Source organism: Eupeodes corollae, chromosome 2 (genome assembly GCF_945859685.1).
Source record: "Eupeodes corollae chromosome 2, idEupCoro1.1, whole genome shotgun sequence".
NCBI classification, from domain to species: Eukaryota; Metazoa; Arthropoda; class Insecta; order Diptera; family Syrphidae; genus Eupeodes; species Eupeodes corollae.
Window position 1 is genome coordinate 102,024,970 of NC_079148.1, and position 21,598 is coordinate 102,046,567.

The 21,598-nt window shown below is 36.9% G+C and overlaps 3 protein-coding genes across 3 annotated transcripts; 2 read left to right on the forward strand and 1 right to left on the reverse strand.

Annotated features, from left to right (window-relative positions):
- The first annotated feature begins 311 nt into the window (after positions 1-311).
- LOC129947853 (uncharacterized) lies at positions 312-7,092 on the forward strand. Its single transcript, XM_056058591.1, has 3 exons — positions 312-1,177; positions 5,720-6,009; positions 6,161-7,092. The coding sequence occupies exons 1-3, from the start codon at positions 1,000-1,002 to the stop codon at positions 6,980-6,982; spliced, it is 1,290 nt and encodes a 429-aa protein (XP_055914566.1). The 5' UTR covers positions 312-999; the 3' UTR covers positions 6,983-7,092.
- A 4,593-nt stretch (positions 7,093-11,685) lies between these two features.
- LOC129946920 (signal recognition particle subunit SRP68) lies at positions 11,686-13,996 on the reverse strand. The gene is made up of 4 exons (XM_056057300.1): positions 13,810-13,996; positions 13,426-13,673; positions 13,270-13,371; positions 11,686-13,216 (listed from the first exon to the last, which is right to left on the reverse strand). Exons 1-4 carry the CDS (start codon positions 13,904-13,906, stop codon positions 11,861-11,863), a joined length of 1,803 nt encoding a protein of 600 aa, XP_055913275.1. The 5' UTR covers positions 13,907-13,996; the 3' UTR covers positions 11,686-11,860.
- A 1,747-nt stretch (positions 13,997-15,743) lies between these two features.
- Positions 15,744-18,672, forward strand: LOC129946196 (protein Pixie). The gene is made up of 6 exons (XM_056056288.1): positions 15,744-15,874; positions 16,177-16,390; positions 16,448-17,058; positions 17,119-17,314; positions 17,382-18,140; positions 18,218-18,672. The coding sequence occupies exons 2-6, from the start codon at positions 16,178-16,180 to the stop codon at positions 18,272-18,274; spliced, it is 1,836 nt and encodes a 611-aa protein (XP_055912263.1). The 5' UTR covers positions 15,744-15,874; position 16,177; the 3' UTR covers positions 18,275-18,672.
- Positions 18,673-21,598: the final 2,926 nt, after the last annotated feature.

Here is a 21,598-nt window from a genome sequence, read left to right on the forward strand (position 1 = left end):
CGAACAAATCACAAGAACATTTTTTGAAAACCATCATCATAAAACCATTTAACCAATCAAACAATTTTAAGCCAATACTGATTTAAATACTTAGTGAATGACAGCAGTCTTGAAAGATTTGCATACCTGCATTCACCTAGAACAGTTGGAAATCACCATATTGAAAAGACATTTGCTATCAATAATTTTAAATACAAGTGCATTATTCACTTGTTTAAATACTCTGTTAAGATTTATTTGTCAATAACGAGATAATCAAGGTTATATGTAACTAACGTCATGTTTTTTAGTACACGTAATTGCCACCAACCCATCCCCAATCTCTCAATGGTGCTTTCATTTTCTATATTCAATGTTAACCAAAGTCCAACCACTTGCATTCTATGTCTGCTATATGGCAACGATGTGGATTTAACGTCATAAGTTGCGCCTTCGCCAAAGTTCTCCCAGACAGAATCTATGTAAGTAATTAGAATTAGTCTACAACGACATGGCCAATGCCTTAATTCTGTTAGACTATATGAAACTGCATTGAGCATTATTTAAACGCGATGTACACATTTAGTCGATGTCCAGCTTTGCGCGTCTAGCGGCGGCAGCGGTGGCTTGGTTAGCTGATTTTCTTCTTGCATTCTCGCACCAAATACCTAGGCTCGGTCTCCGGAAACCGAAATTGCACCATAAGTGCATTCGATGTAAACAAAAATTGACAAATTGCATTGAGTTCGGTGACGATTTGTGATTCATTACGATTGCAAGGCAACTTCTCTACTATTGCTACGTGTGAATGTAATTTAGTGTTGTTTTTGGCGGCGAGCATGTTTCGGTTTTTTACTTGTTTTTGCTTCTCACGAAAAGAACGTTTTTTGCCGCACGATTGTTTCAAACAATCATCATGATAGTTTAGTGATTCAGAACACCAAAGCGAGTGCAGCGCGTCGCTAACGGCTAAAGTGCAAGCAAATAACCGATTCAATTGAGAGACTGAGAGTAGGTCAAATGGCCTACGAAAGTGTGTTTGAAGAAGATATCGAAAAATTAAGTAAACTATTTGAAGCTGGCACTTTTCGGTTTCGAATTCTATCGGCTAGATGCTCTCCGGGCAGCAGTTCTGGTGACAACTATATGTCAGTTGTTAAACGAATCGTACTAACTGGCCGAGATTCAGATGAAAATGGTAGGTTTTGATCTAATGCAGTGCTTTATTATCCGCGAGTATGTGCATAAATCTAATGCAAGGTCTCGAGCTCTCGTGTATTTAATTATATTAGAATGAAAAAAAGCTTTGAACATGACCTTGTTGTAATTACAATTATTTTTACATATATGTACATACGTGTTAACGTCAACATTTCTGACTTTGAATTGTAACTTTCGGATCGATTCAATTAAGTGCATTTCAATGGTCGTATGTGTGGCGCAATGATTTTCGAATAATTACTGAAAATGAAGATGTTTGTAAACAAAAAACAGCTGAGTTAGATAAAAGCTTTTTTAAAGCTTCTGTATGATTATGTGTAAATTTGCAAATATGTGACGTCAAATTAGTGTGATGACTTGGTGAAAGATTTAACGAGGTATTTATTGACGTGAGGATAATTTTAAATCTCTTGCAACGTTAATGATTCTGGTCAAGTATTTAGCATTTAGAGCAATTTTGAGAATAATAAAAAAGAATCAAAAGAAGAGTACGATAATTCATGCGACAAAGTTTAATGACTGAATGAAATGAATTTATATAGAATAGTTAAAAACAAGCATCTCCCCCATTTAGGTGGTAGGGTCAATTCGAAAAAATATGTACGTTAAGTGAAAAAAAATAATGGTGATAGTTATAACTACGTTTTATACATTTTTTAAAGTCAACGCTTGTATATTAGCTTGCTTTTAAATCTAGTCAAAACTATGCAAATTTTTGAAAAAAAAACATTGTTTTAAACTCAAAATTTTGACAAACAAAAAGTTTAAAAAAGAGTCTGGGATGCGACCCACACTGATAACTTCCCATCCCGTCTGTCGATTTGTCTTGCTTAAAAGTTTGTCTATTTGTACTCGTATCAATTTTTACCAAATTTGCGTGCTATTTTTTGTAGATTTTATTTCTTATGAAAAAAACGGACAACAATTAAAAATTACTGAATATCGAAAACAATATTTTCATTGAAATAAAATAAGTTTGAAGCCAATATTTTTAATTTTTGAAATGCTATTTGAGTCGAAAGTAAATTTTTACCAAGCTTTAGTATTGTTTTCTTTTAGAATTTTATTTTTTGTAAGAAAACTGTCAATTCGATTTTTTTCAAATTTTTACAGAATGTTAAAAACAATATTTTTTATAAGATAAAATTAGTTTGAAGCCAATATTTCAAATTTTTGAAAAGATATTTGAGTCGAAAATCATTTTTTACGAACTTTTGTTAAATTTTATTTTAGGTTTTTAAATTTTTGTACAAAAACTGTCTATTCGTTTTTTTTTTCAAAATTTTACTGAATGTTAAGAACAATATTTTTTGAAAGATAAGAGTAGTTTAAAGCCAATATCTACAATTTTTGAATAGATATTTGAGTCGGAAATCAATTTTTACCAACTTTATAAATTTTGTTTAGGTTTTTATTTTTTGTAAAAAAAACTGTCAATTCGCTTTTTCTCAAATCCTATCCCACGGGATGGGAAGTTATCAGTGTGGGTCGCATCCCAGCCTCTTTATATAATTTTCATTTTTGAAAATTATAGCGCTCTCCAGTGCAATTTGTTACCATTTGTTGCCCTCCCCTCAATCCGGCCCTGTCATGCACACACAGGCATTTGATGATTGATATTCTAAGGATCTGCAAATGTAGAGAAATATCAAAATGTTAAATTCGACAAATTGGATTGAATGCAATGGGCAGGTTCAGACGACGTTAGGGACTTGAAAGTAAGTCAAGCTCAAGCTTCTAGTATCTAATTTGTTAGCTTCCAAAAAATGTTTTTCCAATTAAGGCAACTTTATTGCAACATTGACTGGAAATTTAGGCAAGAAAAATGTCCTTTACTATCAAGTCAAGTCTACTTATGTCAAAATGACAGTTGATCATGTTTGTTTTATTTAACTTAAAGCTAAGCTTATTTATTTTCTGCACAATTCCATTTAATGTTTCGTGTAAAAGGGTTCATTGTGAAATTGAAAAATGAATAAGTAATATTTATTTAAATTACTAAATACAAGTTGAGATGGACTTGTAACATTCCTGAGGAGTTTTTTTTTGTAGACAATAATGTTTTTGGTAGTTTTTGACCAATCAACTGAAAGTAGAGTTTAGTCAAGTAAGGTTCCGAGTTTGAAGTCCAAATAACTAGTTGCCTTTGTCAAAATGTACACTCAGAGAAAAAAATAGTTATGCCAAAAGTTTTATACTTTGTCTCAAGAAAATATGTAGGTTAAAATCTGCCTAATAACTTTTTATTTTAACTTAAGAAAGTAAAGTGTTATTTAAGTCTTGAAAACTTTTATTTTAAAACCAAAAAAATTAAGTTCTCAAAATTTAATAACTTTTATATTTAAAACAAGAACATTATTTTCAATACACGAAGAATAAACATTGTTGTGCCAAAAATTAATGTTATCGGTATCGTTACGTTTAAAAACGTACATTGTTGTCGCAAGAACCATTTCTTTCAGAATAGTCAAGAACTTCAATTCTTGCCCAATGACCTATAAAATTTTCCCAAAACCTCAAAATATTAAATACTCACCTAAAACCAAAATCATTTAGTCTCAAAACAAGCCCATAAGTAAGAAGAAATCCTATCCTTAAGCAGTTGCTGCAATTGGTCTTGGAGGAATAATGTTAAACACAAATTTATGGTTATTGTAAAAGGTATATTATATATTGTCAATATTGTTTTTTTCATAAAAATGCTATTTACATATTACAGGTTTATGATACATGGTATTTGATAATAATGTTTTTGAACACATCTTCATATTTTTTAGAGCGTAATGGTCAACAATGCTTCTTGAAATTGAAGTTTGGTCACTGCTAGACAACATTACTTTTTTTCTACCTTTCTCCAGCAATTCTTCTCCGGAGACTGTGCCTTTCAAGATAGCTTCTAAGTCAAACTCTGAACTTGAAATGGCAGTGATGCTATCTGGTTTAGAAAGGCTCGACAATAGAATTCCAGATGAAATCCAACTCGAAACCATGGACAGAGTACGGTCGTTTGCACAACATGCCACTAATTCGCACTAAAATGACAAATTTGTATAAAAGATAATTTGCTTAAAATGCTTCTTAGGCGAGAAATTTTCCAAAAAAAATGGATTATCTTTTGTTTTTTTTTATTCTACAATTTTATACAATAGTCACTAGATTTGGAATACTTACATCGTTTTCTCTCCATTTATTAAGATTATATCTGAGTGTACGTTCAAATAATGGAATTGCAAATGAATTCCCTTATGTTTTCTTAACCTTCCCAACAACTTCCTTAAGAATTAAATTACAAATCGTTACTTTGGAAATAAGCAGAAATCCTCTTTTTGCTATCGCCAAATTCAGGACCAAATAACTCGGATTTTCTAAAAATATATTGAAAAAATGAACTTATAGATCAAGTTTAATGTCACCTTTTATTTGAAAACAAACTCTTTTGAGTGCTTACTCTAGACTAGAAAAAACACGCACATTAAGGGGACAAACGAATGTTCCGAGTTTTTAGTTATTTTTCAAAATGTTGCTTCTCTCTTAAAAAAAGGATTTTAAAGCTTTGAGTTTCTTATTTTGAGATAATTGCAGAAAGTAGAATTAGAATTTGTGTATTATATGATTTTTTGTGTAGTTTTTATAGTTTTCAACTAATCCATGGAAAATATCTGGTTTATTTATTGAGTTTTAAACAAGCTCTTCTGAAATCCTCAATACTACCGATTTAGCGTTGAGATATTTCTGGTTTTGAAAAGCATTTGATTTAGTTATAACATGAAATAAATTATACAAGTTTATTATTATTATTTATTCCGAGTAGTTGTTTGTTTTACAATATGTGAGTATCTTAGAAAATTATTTGTTTAGTCGACTTGTCATAATTTATATAAATATCTACAGATTTGTATTGTTCCTGTTTTGAATTGTATTAGGCATAAAAAAAAACACTCCAGCAAAATACTTTAGAAGGAAGAGGATGTAATGACATGAACAATTAAAACACCTTAATAGACCTTCCTCAATATCTAAAAATGTATTAAAATAAATTGAATGCTGACTCTCAAAATTCCATTTCAAAATAAAAACAAAACCAAAGTGCATTTACCTGTTGTGTTTATTATTTAAACTAGAAGTAGGTAAACATATAAGTAACTTGTTTACAATGTTTTTGTGAGTTATGTGACCTGGAAAATAAATTTAAACAAAAGACATTTTCGATTCTGAGTAATATTCGAAATGAGGGTGTCTCAGAAAAAAATAATTATTTTATGTTTCAATACATTAATCTTCTATTTACATACATAATTTTATGAAAAATACTATAATACTGTAAATATTTTTAATTTTATCCTCTTGTTTTTGTGTAGTCATTTTGTCTTTAAAACAACTTATGGTTACAATGGAACAAGAAGTCTTTAATGAACACATTTAAGCTTTAAAACTGACATTCCTTTTTATTGTTTGCTACTTCACTTTAATTTATTAAATTTTTTTTTATTAATTTTGTTTTAAATTCTCTATTTTATAGAAAAATCCATATCATTGATTGTGAAACGACAAATTGCTAGTCTTTCCCGTCGTCAACTTTATCGCTGTGATGAGGCTTTTAGCAATGAAATTTCAGCTTTAAAAGAAGTCGTTCCGATGTTAGAGCGTCAAACTCAAGCCACCACAGGACTTATCTTCCCAAAATGTTACTTTGCCGGTAAAGACGAAGCTGGTGATATCATCGTCTTGGAAGATTTGAAAGAACAAAATTTCTCGATGCGAAATCGTCTCCATGGTCTGGATTTTGAACATTGTCAATTAGTTATGAAAGTATGTTTTTCTACCAAAGGTAGAACTATAATATTCGGAAGCGATCATAGCAAATTCATATCATCAAAATTATAGTTCTACCTTCACAATAGACTGTTCTTAAACTAAAGCAATTCATTTATGTAGACAAATGTTTTTCGTTCGATTTCAGGAGTTGGCTAGATTACATGGAGCTTCGATTGGAGCCAAACTCGGCGATTTCCATGAATTTCGATCAAAAGTCAAGAGTTTGCGTGACATTGTTTATTGTGAAGAAGCACGAGAGTTCTATAGCAATGTCCTCGACTCAGCTATGGACGAAGCCCTCAATAGCTTAAGGACATCAAATACCGATGGTAGCCTCACCGAAGCCATCCGCCTGATAGAACTTATACAACCGACGCTTTTCGAAAAGTTAAAAGACAATATATCGTCGCAGTACGCCCCGCATACAGTTGCATGTCATGGTGATCTTTGGATTAATAACATGATGTTCAAAGATGATAGCGAGACTGGCAAGCCGACTGCCGTAAAGTTCTTCGATTTACAAGCCATGCGCTACACTTCGCCGATCTTTGATATTTTGCACTTTATTTACACAAGTACAAAGCGTGATATGCGCGATGTCTATCTAACACAAATTCTAGAAACTTATTGCAAGCGAGTTAACTTGCATATTGATCAGCAAAATTATCCCAACGAAGGCGATGATTTAATCCATGAATTTGATGCAATTAAGGAATCGTTTTCATTACAAAGCATTATGGAGGAGTTTAAGGAAAAAGTTCTTTATGGTCTGGCCGTAGCCATATGGATTCTGCCTGCGGTGACTTTCGATGTTAATAATTTGCCTAACTTGGACTTGTTGAGCGAGACAAACCAACATGGCAAGGAGTTGAAATGCACACAGAAGCTTACACCTGAATATCATTCCCGGATAAGGGATCTGGCTTTGGAGTTCTATCAGAATGGTTTTCTAAATATTCCAGAGTGAAACTTTTTTTTTACATATTATTTTGTGACTGAAATGTTTAGTGATCGAATTAATGTTCCACTTGAGTCTATATTAAAAGTATTTTTTAAATAAATTATTTTAAAACAAAACTAAGTCTTTTTCGTAATCCACAGAATATTTCTTGATAACTCTTGGATATTTCATATTTCGGCTTTATAAATTATGTAAGAACGTTCAAGAATTTCACATTTAGTAGAGACTGAATGCAATTTTAAAATTATAGTTAACAATATATTTTTGTTTGTATTAATTATAGTCCTAAGCATTTGAATGCCTTTGTGCGTTTAAGTATTTTTGACGAAAAAACAGCGTCTTTCAGTTTTGAATATTGGACGGATACCAATGAAATGTAGACAATCATCTTTTGATTTTAGTTGCACAGCGTACAGAATTGGTTAAAACTTCCATATAAGTTGAGAACTTCCAATCTTCCTTTGAAGATTAGGGATATCTCTTCATAACTCAGTGAATCCTTGAAATAATTTCTTGAACCAAGATTATAGTTGGGCTGATTATTGTCTTGAGCTTCTTCTATCAGTGAATGGCTCATTATTTTTCTCTATGATGCTGTAAATTCGTTCTTTCACATGGTTTACTTACTTAAGGCGGCGCTATAGTCCGGTTGGATTCGAAGACCTTCCGGGCTGGAGCGTTCTTATTTTTCCAAACATTGCCTTGACAAAAATTGGATTTGACCACGATATCAACGACCTTATACAATTTTTTTCTCGTCGGTTTACTTCGAAGGATTTGTCGAAACAAACGAAGAAATCGATGAAAAGACCGTAAAAAACTCCAAAACACAGTAGCCGTAATTATTATCTATAATCACCTCATCATCATTTAATTTCCTCAATTTTGCTGTTGATGCACTGGTATTTTCCTGTTCCGTAAATCTATTGCCATGAAATCGCTTTTTTTATCGCTCTGGACATACATACGTTCACGTGGTTTACAGGTTAAAATTCAACTGTTACTGTTAGCAGCTGGATGTAAGCGAATCTTACTTACTTACTTACTTAAGGTGGCGCTACAGTCCTGTTTGAACTAGGGCCTCACCCAACAAACTTCTCCATCTAGCTTGGTCCCTAGCTAGATGTCTCCAGTTTCGCGCTCCAAGTTGGGTGAGGTCACCTTCCACTTGTGCGTACAGTTCGTCGTTCCATCTTCTCCTCCACTCCCCTTCGATGCATACGGGACCGTAGATCACACGAAGAACTTTTCTCTCGAAGCGACCCAAGGTGCTTTCATCCGCTTTTGTCAAGGTCCATGCTTCTGCACCGTATAGCAGGACGGGGATGATAAGGGTCTTATATAGCAACACTTTGGTCCCTCGAGAGAGGACTTTACCACTCAATTGCTTTCTTTGTCCAAAGAAACAGCGGTTAGCAAGAGTTATTCTGCGTTTGATCTCAGCGCTGGTGTTGTTTTGTGCGTTTACAGCGGAGCCTAGGTAGACGAAGTCCTTGACTACCTCAAAGTTACGACTGTCGATTGTGACGTTTTGACCAAAACGTCGGTGTTGTATGTCCTTTCTAGATGACAGCATGTACTTTGTTTGTACTTTGGCTTTATTAGACTTTAACTTAGATATGGCAATCTTTACTTCGTCTAAGTGGGGAGGACGGGATTGTTGGCTTTCGTCGTCTATATTGAATATATCATCCTGCCTGACAGCGGAATTCAGTTCTTCGTCGCCGTTATACAGTCTGCAGAAATGGTCCTTCCATATCCTCAGCATTGACTGCGGTTCCACTATGATGTTTCCACTTTCGTCTTTGCAGCCTTCGGTTCTAGATTTATGTACCTGTGAATTTCGTTTCACCTGTTCATAAAACTTTCGAACCTCATTCCTGCTTTTATACCTCTCAACATCTTCGACTGCACGCTTCTCATGCCTTCTCTTTTTCCTTCTGAGAAGTCGGCGTTCCTCTCGCCTCTTCTGCTCATAGAGCTCATAAGCCGCTCTCGTCCTTTTATGCAGCGCCGCTTTGCTTGCCTGTTGTTTGGCTGCATTTGCCTGTCGACATTTCTGATCAAAGCAGGGGATCCTTGTTGGTGGCTGTTTGAAACCCAGCACATCAGAGGCGGCTTCTCTGATTGCATCTTGGCAATGTTGCTACTGGTTTTCGATACATTGTGTTGGCAGCAGAGGACTTTGAGAGAGGTTACTTGTAACTCGGTCGGAAAAGGATTTGGCGATCTCTGGCGATTGTAGCCGTTCGACGTTGTACCTTCTCCCAGCACCTCCCTGTTTTGCCTTGGGTCTGGAACGAATTTCCTTCGAATAAGTGCTACCTTGGCTACAACGAGGTAGTGGTCCGAGTCGATGTTAGCTCCTCGGAAAGTTCGTACATCCATAATGCTGGAAGCGTGTCTGGCGTCGATCGCAATATGGTCAATCTGGTTGATTGTAGATTGATCTGGAGAAGTCCAAGTTCCTTTGTGGATGTTGAGGTGTGGAAAACACGTACTGGCTACCATGACGTTTCGCCCCGCAGCAAAATCTATGAGCCTGAATCCATTGTCGGAAGAGTTGTCGTGCAGGCTGTTCTTCCCGATTATTCCACCAAAGATGTCTTCCCTTCCTATCTTGGCATTAAAATCGCCCAGGACTATTTTAATATCGTAGCTAGGGCACTGCTCATATGTTTTGTCTAGGAGCTCGAAGAACATATCTTTGGTGTTGTCGTCTTTCTCTTCTGTGGGGGCGTGCGCGCATATCAGGCTAATGTTGCCGAATTTACCCTTGATGCGTATGGTTATGAGGCGCTCATTGATGCACCTATAGCTCAAGACTTAGTCTGGCTCCAATGACCAAGCCGCATCCAAATAAGCGGTAGCAGTCACCATAGTAAATATCGCAATTTTTCATCCTCTTTTTGCCCGGCCCATTCCATCATTTTCCTGGATGGCGGTGATATCTGCTTTATATCGTTCTAGGGCCTCCGCTAATTCTTCAGCCGCACGTGGTCTGTTAAGGGACATAACATTCCACGTGCATATCCGAAGTTCGTTGTCCTTTATTCGTTTGCGTTGGTTGTCAACTGTAAATCAGTCCGTATCCGATGCTTGTTGGTGCTTCGCAACTATGAAAGCATTTACGTGGTCAGGAAGTCACCCCGACGCACAACTCCCAAGTCCCAACCTAGAGGGCCAGATCCTAAGTATAGCTCCAAAGATGGGGAGCCGGATAAAACCGCTCCTTAAAGGCCTGGGCTCCAAATAAGTCGAAGGAGCCCTATAAGGTGTTCACTAAGTAGTTCAACCTTACTGGAACTGTAGACGCCACCGTTGATTCCATCTCGGGAATTCCTCCGCTGCCGTCTAGATAAGGAGAGGTGCCTTAGTGGAAACACCTCTCCCCACCTCTCTCGTTTCGGATGTAAGCGAATACTGAATATAAAAACACAGGCCAGCTAGAGTTATTGTATTACAACGTATTGTATTATAACGGAAAAAATAGCTTTCTAAGAAATATAGATACAGGTAGTCGGAGAACCCAACCGATTTAAATGCTTGCTTAGCATTTATTTCTTCGAAAATAATTTGAATTTGATAAAATCCTCTCGTAGACATATTCCTAATTCCTAAATAGTTAAACTATAAAAATATGAAAAAAAAAAACCAGAATACCCCCACAGCTTCAATTTGTTCATCCAATATTTGGTCAGTGAAAGTTGTAAAGCGGGAACATTAAGTTTTCGTCTTGTATTTGAGTCAACGCTACAGCACACTTCACATCCATACAGCAGGATAGGTAATAGAAGAGATCTTACTTCTGACAGAAACAAACCTTTGGGTTGTCTACAGTAGACACAATGTACTATATAACTTGCCTATTGAAGTAGGTGCATGGTGATTCCAAGTTAAAGTCTCGTTAAAAAATATTACCTAAATTCCTAACAGACATTACGAATTCAATAGCAGAACCGGCTTGACTTATCGAGGGCGTGTTTGTAAATACACAATGTTTTAGATTTTTTTGGATTGAGGGTGAGGTATCCACAGCAAACATATGAACTCTACAAGATTTAATAAGTCGAAAATGATCTATAACATAAAGTGAAAATAATAGAGGTCTAAAAACAGAACCCTGAGGGACCCCTGCTGGGACTGTCAGAAATGAAGATGTCTGATTTCCTACTGCAACGCTTTGTTGTCGATTAGATAAATATGAGTGCCGACGTTTTACCGCAAAACGAGAGATTTCATATTTAAGTTTTTGGCACATCACTAAGCGATCGACAGTGTCGAACGCTTTTGAAAAAATCTAGCAACGTCAAGAATGTACGTGCACGATTCATATCCATCGCTCTGCGTACAATTAGAAGCGCCGTTTTACAGCTTCTTTTTCCCCGAATCCAGGATTGGTTTGTTCTAGAAGCTATGTGTGTTAGGTGTCCTTGCATTTATTTTAAAAGTAGTTTTTCGAAGACTTTAGATAGGAATGGCAGGCCCTTTATTCTGGGTCAGCGCAGTTTTAAGTCTTATAGGGATAGGAAGTATCTTAGCATATTTCGATCTTCTCGGATACTCAGAACTGGTTAATATAGAATTAAATAAATGAGTTATGTATTTTAGAATATGAGGAAGTACAATTTTCAAGAACTTCGGAATGATCCCATCTATGCCTGCGTGAGTTGTCCTCTTTATGAACCCAACCAAAATTAAAACAAGACTTTCTTTCAAAAAGCATTGACTTTCCTAAATATTGCAACATGCAAAACTTTTTTAATGAAAAATATTAAAATACAAATTACAAATTAAACGAGAAAAAAATACCAATTCCAACGACTTCTCTCGGCCTTGAGGTTGCTCCCAATATTTTTGTTCGACTTGTTCTTTTCGGTTATTTTACTTGTTTCCACCCCAACCCAAGAATCCCTTAACAAAGCCAGAAATTGAAGCGGCACCCTTTTTGCCGGGCGATTGTAATTTATCTTCCAATGATGGCATTTCTACATAATTCAATGCCAAATCGAAGAATAACGGTTTGCATGGAATCGGTTGCATTTCTGGGGTCAACTTGTACACATTTGGATTCTTTGTGTTGAGTGATTGGTCCTCCTTGTATTGGGATAGTCGTTCGTAGAGGGGTTTTGTTGATTTCTGAGCTTTTGATGTGAAGATCGAATCCTCGGAGTTGTCGTCCTCGAGGACACTGTAGGCGTGGGCAGAGAATTTGCATCCATCGATGGTGGAAATCAGTTTTGGCAAATCGGCACTCAGGTTGTATTGCTTGGGTGGGTTGGATTTCATGGCTTCGCTGGCGTATTTCATCGAACGTTCGTAGAGGGCGACGGCCTCCTTCCATTTCTTCATGTCGACCAAAGTCAGGGCGATGTAATAGCAACGGAAAGCCTTGAATCCCAGAGCTAGAACTTCGATTTCCTTTTGGTACTTGGAGTCATCTTCCATGCCAGAGATTTGTTGCATTTCTGTGATGTTCTGAAGGATGATTTCGAATAACCTGGTGAGGTCTTGTGGGCGAACACGTTTTCCCTCGATGGCAGTCTTGGCTTTTCCCTGATTGGGATCCTCGAAGTTGGCCTTGGCTTGTTCGACCAGACACATATTACGCTCCAGAGTGCGGCTCAAGCGAATGTACGACAGATAGGCCAAAAGGTATTGGATTCCGGTAACTGTTTGGCCAGTTGTGACCGAGCGCAGTTTGGGGTCTTGTTTGATCTCTTCTTTGACGGCGGTGATGGCGTCTTTGCAGTCCATCAAAGTGTTCTCGATGAGTTCGATCTTGGCCTCGGGTGATTTGGCCTTTTCGAGGCTCTTGTCCAGCTCCTGGACACTCAGAAGGAACAAACGCACCTTCTCTGGACGAACTGTGACCTTACGATTGCGCCATTCAATGGTTTGCAATCCTTCACTGCTCTCATTTTTGGTTTGGTTGACAAGAACGTCCAGATTTTCGAGAAGACCCTTGGCACGCATCTCTAGCAAATCATCCATGTTGGATGAGTCACCAATGTTGTACGCACAGTAACGCAACGATGGCGTCAACTCGTCGACCTTTGCCTTGTACAGGGCCTGTTCGTCGTCGGGCAGAGCCTGAGCAAGATTCTCGTAGACGACCTGAGCCTTCTTGAAGTATTCTCCAGCCGTAGCCCACAGGGACAGCTCAAAATGCAGAGTACCATGCATCCAGGCAACGTAAGCCTCACATTCCAGCTTGGTCCGGGCATCAAATGATTCAGTCTAAAAGGGAAGATGGATTGAATATCAAGATGCTTTCGAAAATATGAACTTACATTGCAAAGCTCCTGTAGCTGGAGAGCGTAGAAACAAGCGCGACGTAGCTTGTTCACCAAATGGAACTTCTTCCTTACCTCTGTGTTGGATTCTTGACGTAGCTATCAACAGAATCGAATGTTATTTGCTGAAAACACAGAAACTGGCTAACTTACCTGCATGGCGTAGGCCCAAGCGCGCTCAGCCGATATCAATGGAATATGGATGTACTTCTCGTCGGCGTGCTTGCCAGTCAAATTGGCGACCGTCACATCACGTCGCTTGAAGTGTCGCTTGTCTCCTTGGGGGAATTTCAATGCTTTCCTGAGACGACGAATTCGTCTGGTGCAATAACCACGATAACGCTGGAAATCTCCATGCCGCAACCCATGTTGTTGTTGGGAATCCTTGATCATATGAAGGACTATATTGCATTAAAAGAAAATTAAGGAAAACAACAAGAACTATTGGAAAAAATTCACGAAAGTGAAAGCGAGGAATGGCAAAGAGGTTAGGCTACTGCTAAACCAGTATGAATTGAGTGTTTTTAAAAAGGATACTCTCCAAAGTGAACACTTTAGGTGCTTCGATGATGGTTGTTGAATCATTTTCAGCTGGAGTTTCAGGATTTTCTTGAATGTTTGTGTCTTCAACCATTTTTATTTCACGGAACTAGAAAACAGACGATAGAAGATTCGTGTTTTGTTGGCAGAAGAAAAATATATTTAAGGCTAGTAGTAAAACGTCATCGATTTATGTTCGATGTTAAATGTCAGATTTGACAAAGTAATTCGAAATACAAAGTAAATGGTTTCCTTAGCGCTGATGGGTCGGAAATGAGAGAAAATAAAGAGTAACTAACATGTGCATTTATTCTCAGGGGTCCGTGTTCATCTCATCTCATAGTTTTGTAAATTCATTATTTTACGCTTTTAATCATAAAATAATCAAAATTATATTTAAAAAACTTTGAAATGAATGAAGGTATTGCACAAATATACTTATTTTCAAGCAATGATAATGCAATACCTTGAAAGTATTGTGAATTTTAATTTACGTGTCCTTAATATGTATATGTGCACGATACATTATTTCAACAAAAATATTAAAAAATGTAATAGATTGTATACTCAAGAACTAAATTTAACAAAAATTCTATTTTATTACTTTTAAATAATCGAAACTAGACAAACCAGGGTTTTCTCTTTGGCATTCAAATTAATTCAAATGTCAGTTTTACTTATGTGAGCTTGACAAAAATGAAAATGTGCAAAGTTAGTATTTTATTTGTCTCTCAAATTCTAATGAAATGATTGCAGTTTTAACCGACGTAATTTTATTTTGTCCGATGATCAACTTTTCCAGTTCGTAGCCATAAGTAGCCATAAAATTTGAGTTTCAGAATTTAACAAACAATCACATTCATTACAGAATCTGACTTCAATTTTGACAGTTGTACCAAAGCTTAAGGCTCTTGAAATAGAATATACAATACCGATTTAATGTACATGCACCCTATGTTTCTTAGTACTCTTTGTTAACTAATAAAATAACGTAACGTAATAAATCACTCTCTAATTTGTTCTCATCCAAAACGGACGTGTTTTTATTCGATTCGATTAGTCTGGAAGTTTGTAGAATCTTTTCTGCGCACATACTCAACAACAGGTTATGGGCCCAGAAGCTCCTAAATAGATAAAGCATTTATATTATTCATTTATATTGTTATATTTTCAACAACAAAGGCGCCAGTTATAGCTATCATTGGTTTTTATCATTGAAAACAAACATTCGAATTTTTTGACAGGTCCCTTAAAGCTATCACACTTTTTTTCCTCAAAAAATTCTTTGTGTGATTTCCGATCGATCAGTATATACATTTTTCAGGATTTCAAGGATAGCTATAACTGGCTCCTAAAGCACTATTCACAAGTGTACGACCAACGAATGAACGAATATTCTTCGATTTTGACATTTCTTTCACATGAGAGTTTTTAATTTTCGGAATGAAGTTTGACAAGGAGCCACAGGCAAGAACCATTCACCACCGAAACCAATACAAGAATGATTTTGTTAGGTTAGGAACGCGCCATTATTTTATTCGTTGCGAGTGGGAATTATGTGGAACGCGAATAAAGTTTGACAGTTCGTATCAGCTACAATTTTTTTTATGACGAATAAATTTGTTTTCTTAAATTTATTAATATATAATATTGAGAAGTTAAAGTTTATAGCATAAATCAAATTGAAAATATATTGTAATCGTTTTGTTAAGAATTTGTGTGGAAATATGTCTTCAATTTTTGTAATTCATTCATCGTTCGTTGATCGCGCTGATGTGAATACTACTTAGGTGTGGAAAAATCACTCTCAATCCATATTTATTATAATTCATCTCAAATCCACCTAAGCAACGCCTCAAAAACACGATGTAAGCGTGCAATCAGACACTTATCATGTTATGTCAAAAAATAATTAACGCCTTCATGTTGCCCTTTCCGAATGATCACATCTGTCAATTTCAAAGTGCATGCAAAATTTATGTGACGATTTCTTTTTATAAATTCGAGGCTGGCACGTACGAAGCGTTCGCCTTAATTAATCAAAGAAATCTTAAAAATCCAGGTAATTTCACAATGAATTTCCAACAAAATCAAATCCTTTGTGTTTCTGGTCAAAATTTTACTCAAAAACATAATTTTCTTTGTGAAAAAGTCCTAAAAAAACTTCATCATCTGTCCGAGTTTTGGTTGAGGTTACCTTTCTCTGCCAATGTGTCAAATAAAAAAAGTTGAAAACCAACAACGCGGCAGTTGTTGCAGATTTGCATTGGAATTCCATTCCGACCAACACCCCCTCTCCCCACAACCATCCATTGAACTTTTTAACTAATTTGTTGTTTTATTTTCTGTTTTTTCTCGGTCCAGAATGTCCCGCAACAAGGAAAAGGAGGAGACCGACAAACAAACGCGTATTGCCATCGTCAGCGATGACAAATGCAAACCGAAGCGATGTCGCCAGGAGTGCAAGAAGTCCTGTCCGGTGGTCCGTATGGGAAAACTTTGCATCGAAGTCAGTCCCATATCTAAGATTGCTTCGCTGTCTGAGGAGCTTTGTATTGGTTGCGGTATTTGTGTGAAGGTAACTCGATGCTTTTTAATTTTTCTTTGAACTTTCTAACTAATTTCTCTTTTCCAGAAATGTCCCTTTGACGCCATCACCATTATCAATGTACCCAGTAACTTAGAGAAGGCCACAACGCATCGTTATTCTAAGAACTCTTTCAAATTGCATCGTCTGCCCATTCCCCGTCCAGGAGAAGTGCTCGGTTTGGTCGGACAGAACGGTATCGGAAAGTCGACGGCTCTGAAGATTCTTGCCGGCAAACAGAAGCCTAATCTGGGACGGTATGTTGATCCACCAGACTGGTCGGAGATTCTCGCCTATTTCCGTGGATCGGAGTTGCAGAATTACTTCACCAAGATCCTCGAGGACAACCTTAAAGCCCTCATCAAACCCCAATACGTGGACCAAATTCCTAAAGCTGTGCGAGGTAGTGTTGCAGCACTGCTTGACCGCAAGGATGAGCTCAAGAACCAAGACGAGATTTGCAAAATGTTGGACCTAACGCACATTCGGGATCGCGACGTAGCTGCTTTGTCTGGAGGAGAACTGCAGCGTTTTGCTATTGCAGTCGTCTGCATTCAGAACGGAGACATTCTTATGTTCGACGAACCCTCTTCGTATTTGGACGTGAAGCAGAGATTGAATGCTGCCGTGACTATTCGCAGTTTGATTAATGCCGACAAGTAAAAGACCAAATTTCTGAAGATATGATCGATGTTCTAAGAAATTGTTTCCTTTTGTAGATTCATCATTGTGGTGGAGCACGATTTGTCTGTCCTGGATTATCTTTCCGATTTCATTTGCTGTTTGTATGGAATTCCTGGTTGCTATGGAGTGGTTACTATGCCCTTCTCGGTGCGAGAAGGTATCAACATCTTCCTTGACGGTTTCGTTCCAACTGAAAACATGAGATTCCGAACTGAATCCTTGACCTTTAAGGTAATTTCCGAGGGATTTTGTTGCTCATGTCCTGTGCTCTCAATTTGTTTGCTTTTCCTACATTTAGGTCTCCGAATCAGCAACGGAGGAAGAAATCAAACGGATGAACCACTACGTGTATCCCAAGATGACCAAAACCTTGGGTGGTTTCAGGTTGGGCGTCCAAGAGGGTCATTTCAGTGATTCGGAAATTCTTGTTTTGTTAGGAGAGAACGGTACCGGCAAGACGACCTTCATCCGAATGTTAGCCGGAAACTTGGAACCCGATGAGGGCTCTGGCAAATTGCCTGTCCTCAACATCTCTTACAAACCACAAAAGATTTCCCCCAAATCCCAAGGAACTGTCCGCTATCTGTTGCACGAGAAGATCCGCGATGCCTACGTACATCCTCAGTTTATCGCTGATGTCATGAAACCAATGAAAATCGAAGAAATTATGGACCAAGAAGTGCAAAATTTGTCCGGAGGAGAACTGCAACGTGTGGCCTTGGTGCTTTGCTTGGGAAAACCCGCCGATGTATACCTGATTGATGAACCGTCTGCTTATTTGGATTCCGAACAGCGTTTGGTTGCCGCCAAGGTCATCAAGCGGTATATCCTCCACGCCAAGAAAACTGGTTTCATTGTCGAGCACGATTTTATTATGGCAACTTATCTGGCTGATCGGGTGATTGTCCTCGAAGGTCAACCCTCGGTGAACACAACTGCATTTACTCCACAATCCCTTCTTAATGGTATGAATCGATTCTTGGAACTCTTGGGAATCACCTTCCGTCGTGATCCAAATAACTTTAGACCTCGTATCAATAAGAATAATTCAGTCAAGGTAATTTTTGTTTTTGTTTTGTAAATTCTGTCCTCGTTTTTTAACTTTGTTTTCTTTGTTTTTCTTTCTCTCCTTAGGATGTAGAGCAAAAACGGTCAGGACAGTTCTTCTTTTTGGACGATCAAAGTAACTGAATTAAGAGAAACCCATAACATCGATCACTCTCTTGGCTTCCAGACAACTGCAGCTTCAAAGACAACAACAACATTTCTTAATATTATGTTCAAAAAAAGATTTTTTTAAATAATTTATTTTTTAAAAGTGTTTCTACTACTCTACCTACCACACCCAAAATGGTTCACGTGAAAACATAAACATACAAATATAATATCGGTTCTTCTTCTCTTGATAAGCGGCGAGATATAAAATAGATTCGATTTTTATTATTTACATTCGTACATGATTTTTGTAAAATAACCGAAAACAACAAAATAGAAAAAGAAAAACTAAAAATGTGTTGTTAGTTAAATAACAATGAATAGATAAAAAAAAATAATAAAACAAAGAATTAAAGAAACGGGTGCCAACCGAATTTCTTGGAGAAGTCTTTTTTTTTATAAATTTAAATTGAGGGATTCGCGATATATCGAGGACTTGAAATTGTCTGAGACTGTTTTTAACTTTCCATACTTTAAGTTGAAATAAATTAAATTATTTCGAGGAAGTTTCACAGTAGCAGAAACATACAAATACTTTGAACTATGGAGAATGTGAAGACTCCGTTTGGGTCTCCAAAATGAATCCTTTAAAAGCGTTGATGGATTTAGTCTAAATGTAAGCGGATATCTTGAAAGTATCTTTAACGTATTTGTTCATAATTTGTCGCATTCCTTGTATCTGGGAGTTGAATTTAATAGAATTATAATTTTGTACAGCTGAATTTCAAGAATTAAAATAGCTAAAGGCCCAAAGAAGAATTTCAAGAATATTATTCTCTATGATAAATCTTCACTCTTAGTTCAGCTGAAGAAAGTAAAATATATTTAACCAACAATTCATACTTCTGTCATAAGGGACATAATACTACAGTAGTTCTTTTGAAGCTTTAACGTAAAAGCTGTATGTTGTATGTATGGTAAGTCTCCCTAATTTGTTTAAATAATTACATTTGTTAGCTAACTTCTAGACGAGACATTGAATTCCAAAAATCCAAGTTTGAGATTAACATTTGTACAGGCCTTGATTTTCATTGGTATATACAGTTGCTCAAAAAAGAAAGCGGACGATTGGCAGCACTGCACTTTCTTTTTATTTTAACGGAACTAAATGAACATTTTAGCATGCCGTTACTTTTTTGTTATGTGAGTCGAAACCAAAATATATTCAATTTTAAAACGGAAGTCAAGATGGGAAGACAACGTGGTTACACATCAATAGAAGTGCGAAAACTTGTGATTAAACATTTTGAGGAAGGAATATCGCTTCGTGGTATAGCAGAAATTGTAAACTGAAGTACATCTACTATCCGGAAACCGTGAGGATAGTTTTACGAAAAAGCAATTTCCATGGAAAGCTATTTATTAGCCAGCCAAACAGAATAAAGAGAAAGAAGTTTGCCTTAAACCATCAAAGTAAAGATTTTTCTTTCTGGAAATGTGTTTTGTTCTCCGACGAGAGTAAATTTAATTAATTCCGATCGGATGGACAAACATATGTATGGAGAAAACCAAATGAAGAGCTCAGGGAAAGAAATCTGCGACCAACTGTGAAACATGAAGGAGGCTCAGTTATGGTTTGGGGTTGTATGTCCGCTGCTGGTCCAGGAAACCTTGTGTTTATAAACGGAACCATGGACCGATATAAGTATATTCAGATTTTTAAAGACAATTTAAACCAGAGTGCGCAAAAATTGGGAATCAGAGATGAATATTGTTTTTACCAAGACAACGATCCCAAGCAGAAGGCTCAAAACACACGCCTGTGACTCCTTTATAATTGTCGCAGTGTGCTTTAAACCCCTCAGTCTCCAGACTTAAATGTGATAGAACAACTGTAGAGCTATTTGGAAAATCAGCTGAAAAACTACACTATTTCAAGGAAAACGGAGCTAGAACTGGCTTTAAAATGTGAATGGGATAAAATTCCAACTTCTTTTTACGAAAAACTTATCCAATAAATGCCAAAAAGGTTGAATGCGGTAAAAAAGCAAAGGTCTGCCTACAAAATATTAGTTTATTGTTACTCTCTTATTTATTTTTGTTATTTTTGCGAAAGTCATACATAAAGTGTCCGATTTCTTTTTTGATGTAAAATATGCTAGTGTTATTTAAACATAGATTTTAAGAAACATACAAAATTATTAGAATCTTATACGTGAAGAGTACTTAAAAATAACAAGTAAAGTTAAAGGTCCAACGTTTACAATAGACAGACGAGTAAGACAAGGAGATCTTATTTAACCAGCACTTTTCTGTGCATTGTTGGAAGAAATATTTAGAGGCATAGACATTTAAAAACTTGGCTTGAACATAGACGGCGAAAAACTTTCTAATCTTAATTTTGCAAACGATATAGTTCTTTTTGCAGTGCCCTGGCTATAACATTACAGTGGCAACATTGCCTTGCAGCCATCAGAGATGCCGCCTTTGAAGTGCTAGGTTTCACACGCCCAACACAGCGAAACCCTTGGTTTGAAGACGATTGCCGGCAAGCGCACGCAGCGAAACGGCACTGCACAAAAGGACCAGAGAAGAGGAACACCGGCTTCTTAGATGAAAAAAAGAGAGCATGAGAAGCGCGCGATCGAGGAGATAAAGGGATGCCACAACAGGAATGAGGTTCGTAAATTTTACCAAAAGGTTAAAAAAAAACTCCCAAGGGTACCAGCCACGAACCGAAATCCTGTAAAGACGATCAGGGGAACATCGTAGTAGAACCTCAGTCGATGTTGAGAATGGAAAGACCCTCTAAACTGCGCCAACTACAGAGACATCAGTCTCCTTAACATTGCGTATAACATCCTCTATGCCGTATTATGTGAACGTCTGAAGCCATTCGTCAACAACCTGATTGGTCCTTATCAGTGTGGCTTCAGACCAGGAAAGTCCACTATCGACCAAATATTCACACTACGGCAGATTTAAAAAAAAAACTCAGGAACTTCAAATCGATACCCACCATCTCTTTATCGATTTTAAGGTCGCGTATGACAGCATCTAAAGGGAAGAGCTCTACAGAGCAATGTCTAGTTTTGGCATCCCTATCAAACTTATCCGTTTGTGCAGAATGACGATGGAGAATGCACGCTGCTCTATCAAGGTCGTAAAAGATCTCACCGATGCATTTTATGTCAAAAAATGTTTTAGACAAGGCTATGCACAGTCATACGACTTCTTAAACTCCGTTCAACACTAGAGGCACAATCTTCCAAAGGTCCATCCAATTACTCGGATACGTGATGTCAGTGGAGTGTTTCGAGCAATTTGAAGGAAGCGAAGAAAATAGGTTTAGTGGTCAAT

What these genes read in the sequence shown, in the direction of transcription:
- LOC129946920 (XM_056057300.1), bottom strand. Translation starts at nt 13,906, where the DNA reads ATGGTTGAAGACACAAACATTCAAGAAAATCCTGAAACTCCAGCTGAA. An exon ending in CTTGGGCCTACGCCATGCAG is followed by an intron (nt 13,372 to 13,425) that starts GTAAGTTAGCCA and finishes TTCTGTTGATAG; the next exon opens with CTACGTCAAGAATCCAACAC. An exon ending in AGCTACAGGAGCTTTGCAAT is followed by an intron (nt 13,217 to 13,269) that starts GTAAGTTCATAT and finishes CTTCCCTTTTAG; the next exon opens with ACTGAATCATTTGATGCCCG.
- LOC129947853 (XM_056058591.1), top strand. Translation starts at nt 1,000, where the DNA reads ATGGCCTACGAAAGTGTGTTTGAAGAAGATATCGAAAAATTAAGTAAA. An exon ending in CCGAGATTCAGATGAAAATG is followed by an intron (nt 1,178 to 5,719) that starts GTAGGTTTTGAT and finishes TCTATTTTATAG; the next exon opens with AAAAATCCATATCATTGATT. An exon ending in ATTGTCAATTAGTTATGAAA is followed by an intron (nt 6,010 to 6,160) that starts GTATGTTTTTCT and finishes GTTCGATTTCAG; the next exon opens with GAGTTGGCTAGATTACATGG.
- LOC129946196 (XM_056056288.1), top strand. Translation starts at nt 16,178, where the DNA reads ATGTCCCGCAACAAGGAAAAGGAGGAGACCGACAAACAAACGCGTATT. An exon ending in AGTTTGATTAATGCCGACAA is followed by an intron (nt 17,059 to 17,118) that starts GTAAAAGACCAA and finishes TTCCTTTTGTAG; the next exon opens with ATTCATCATTGTGGTGGAGC. An exon ending in ATAAGAATAATTCAGTCAAG is followed by an intron (nt 18,141 to 18,217) that starts GTAATTTTTGTT and finishes TTCTCTCCTTAG; the next exon opens with GATGTAGAGCAAAAACGGTC.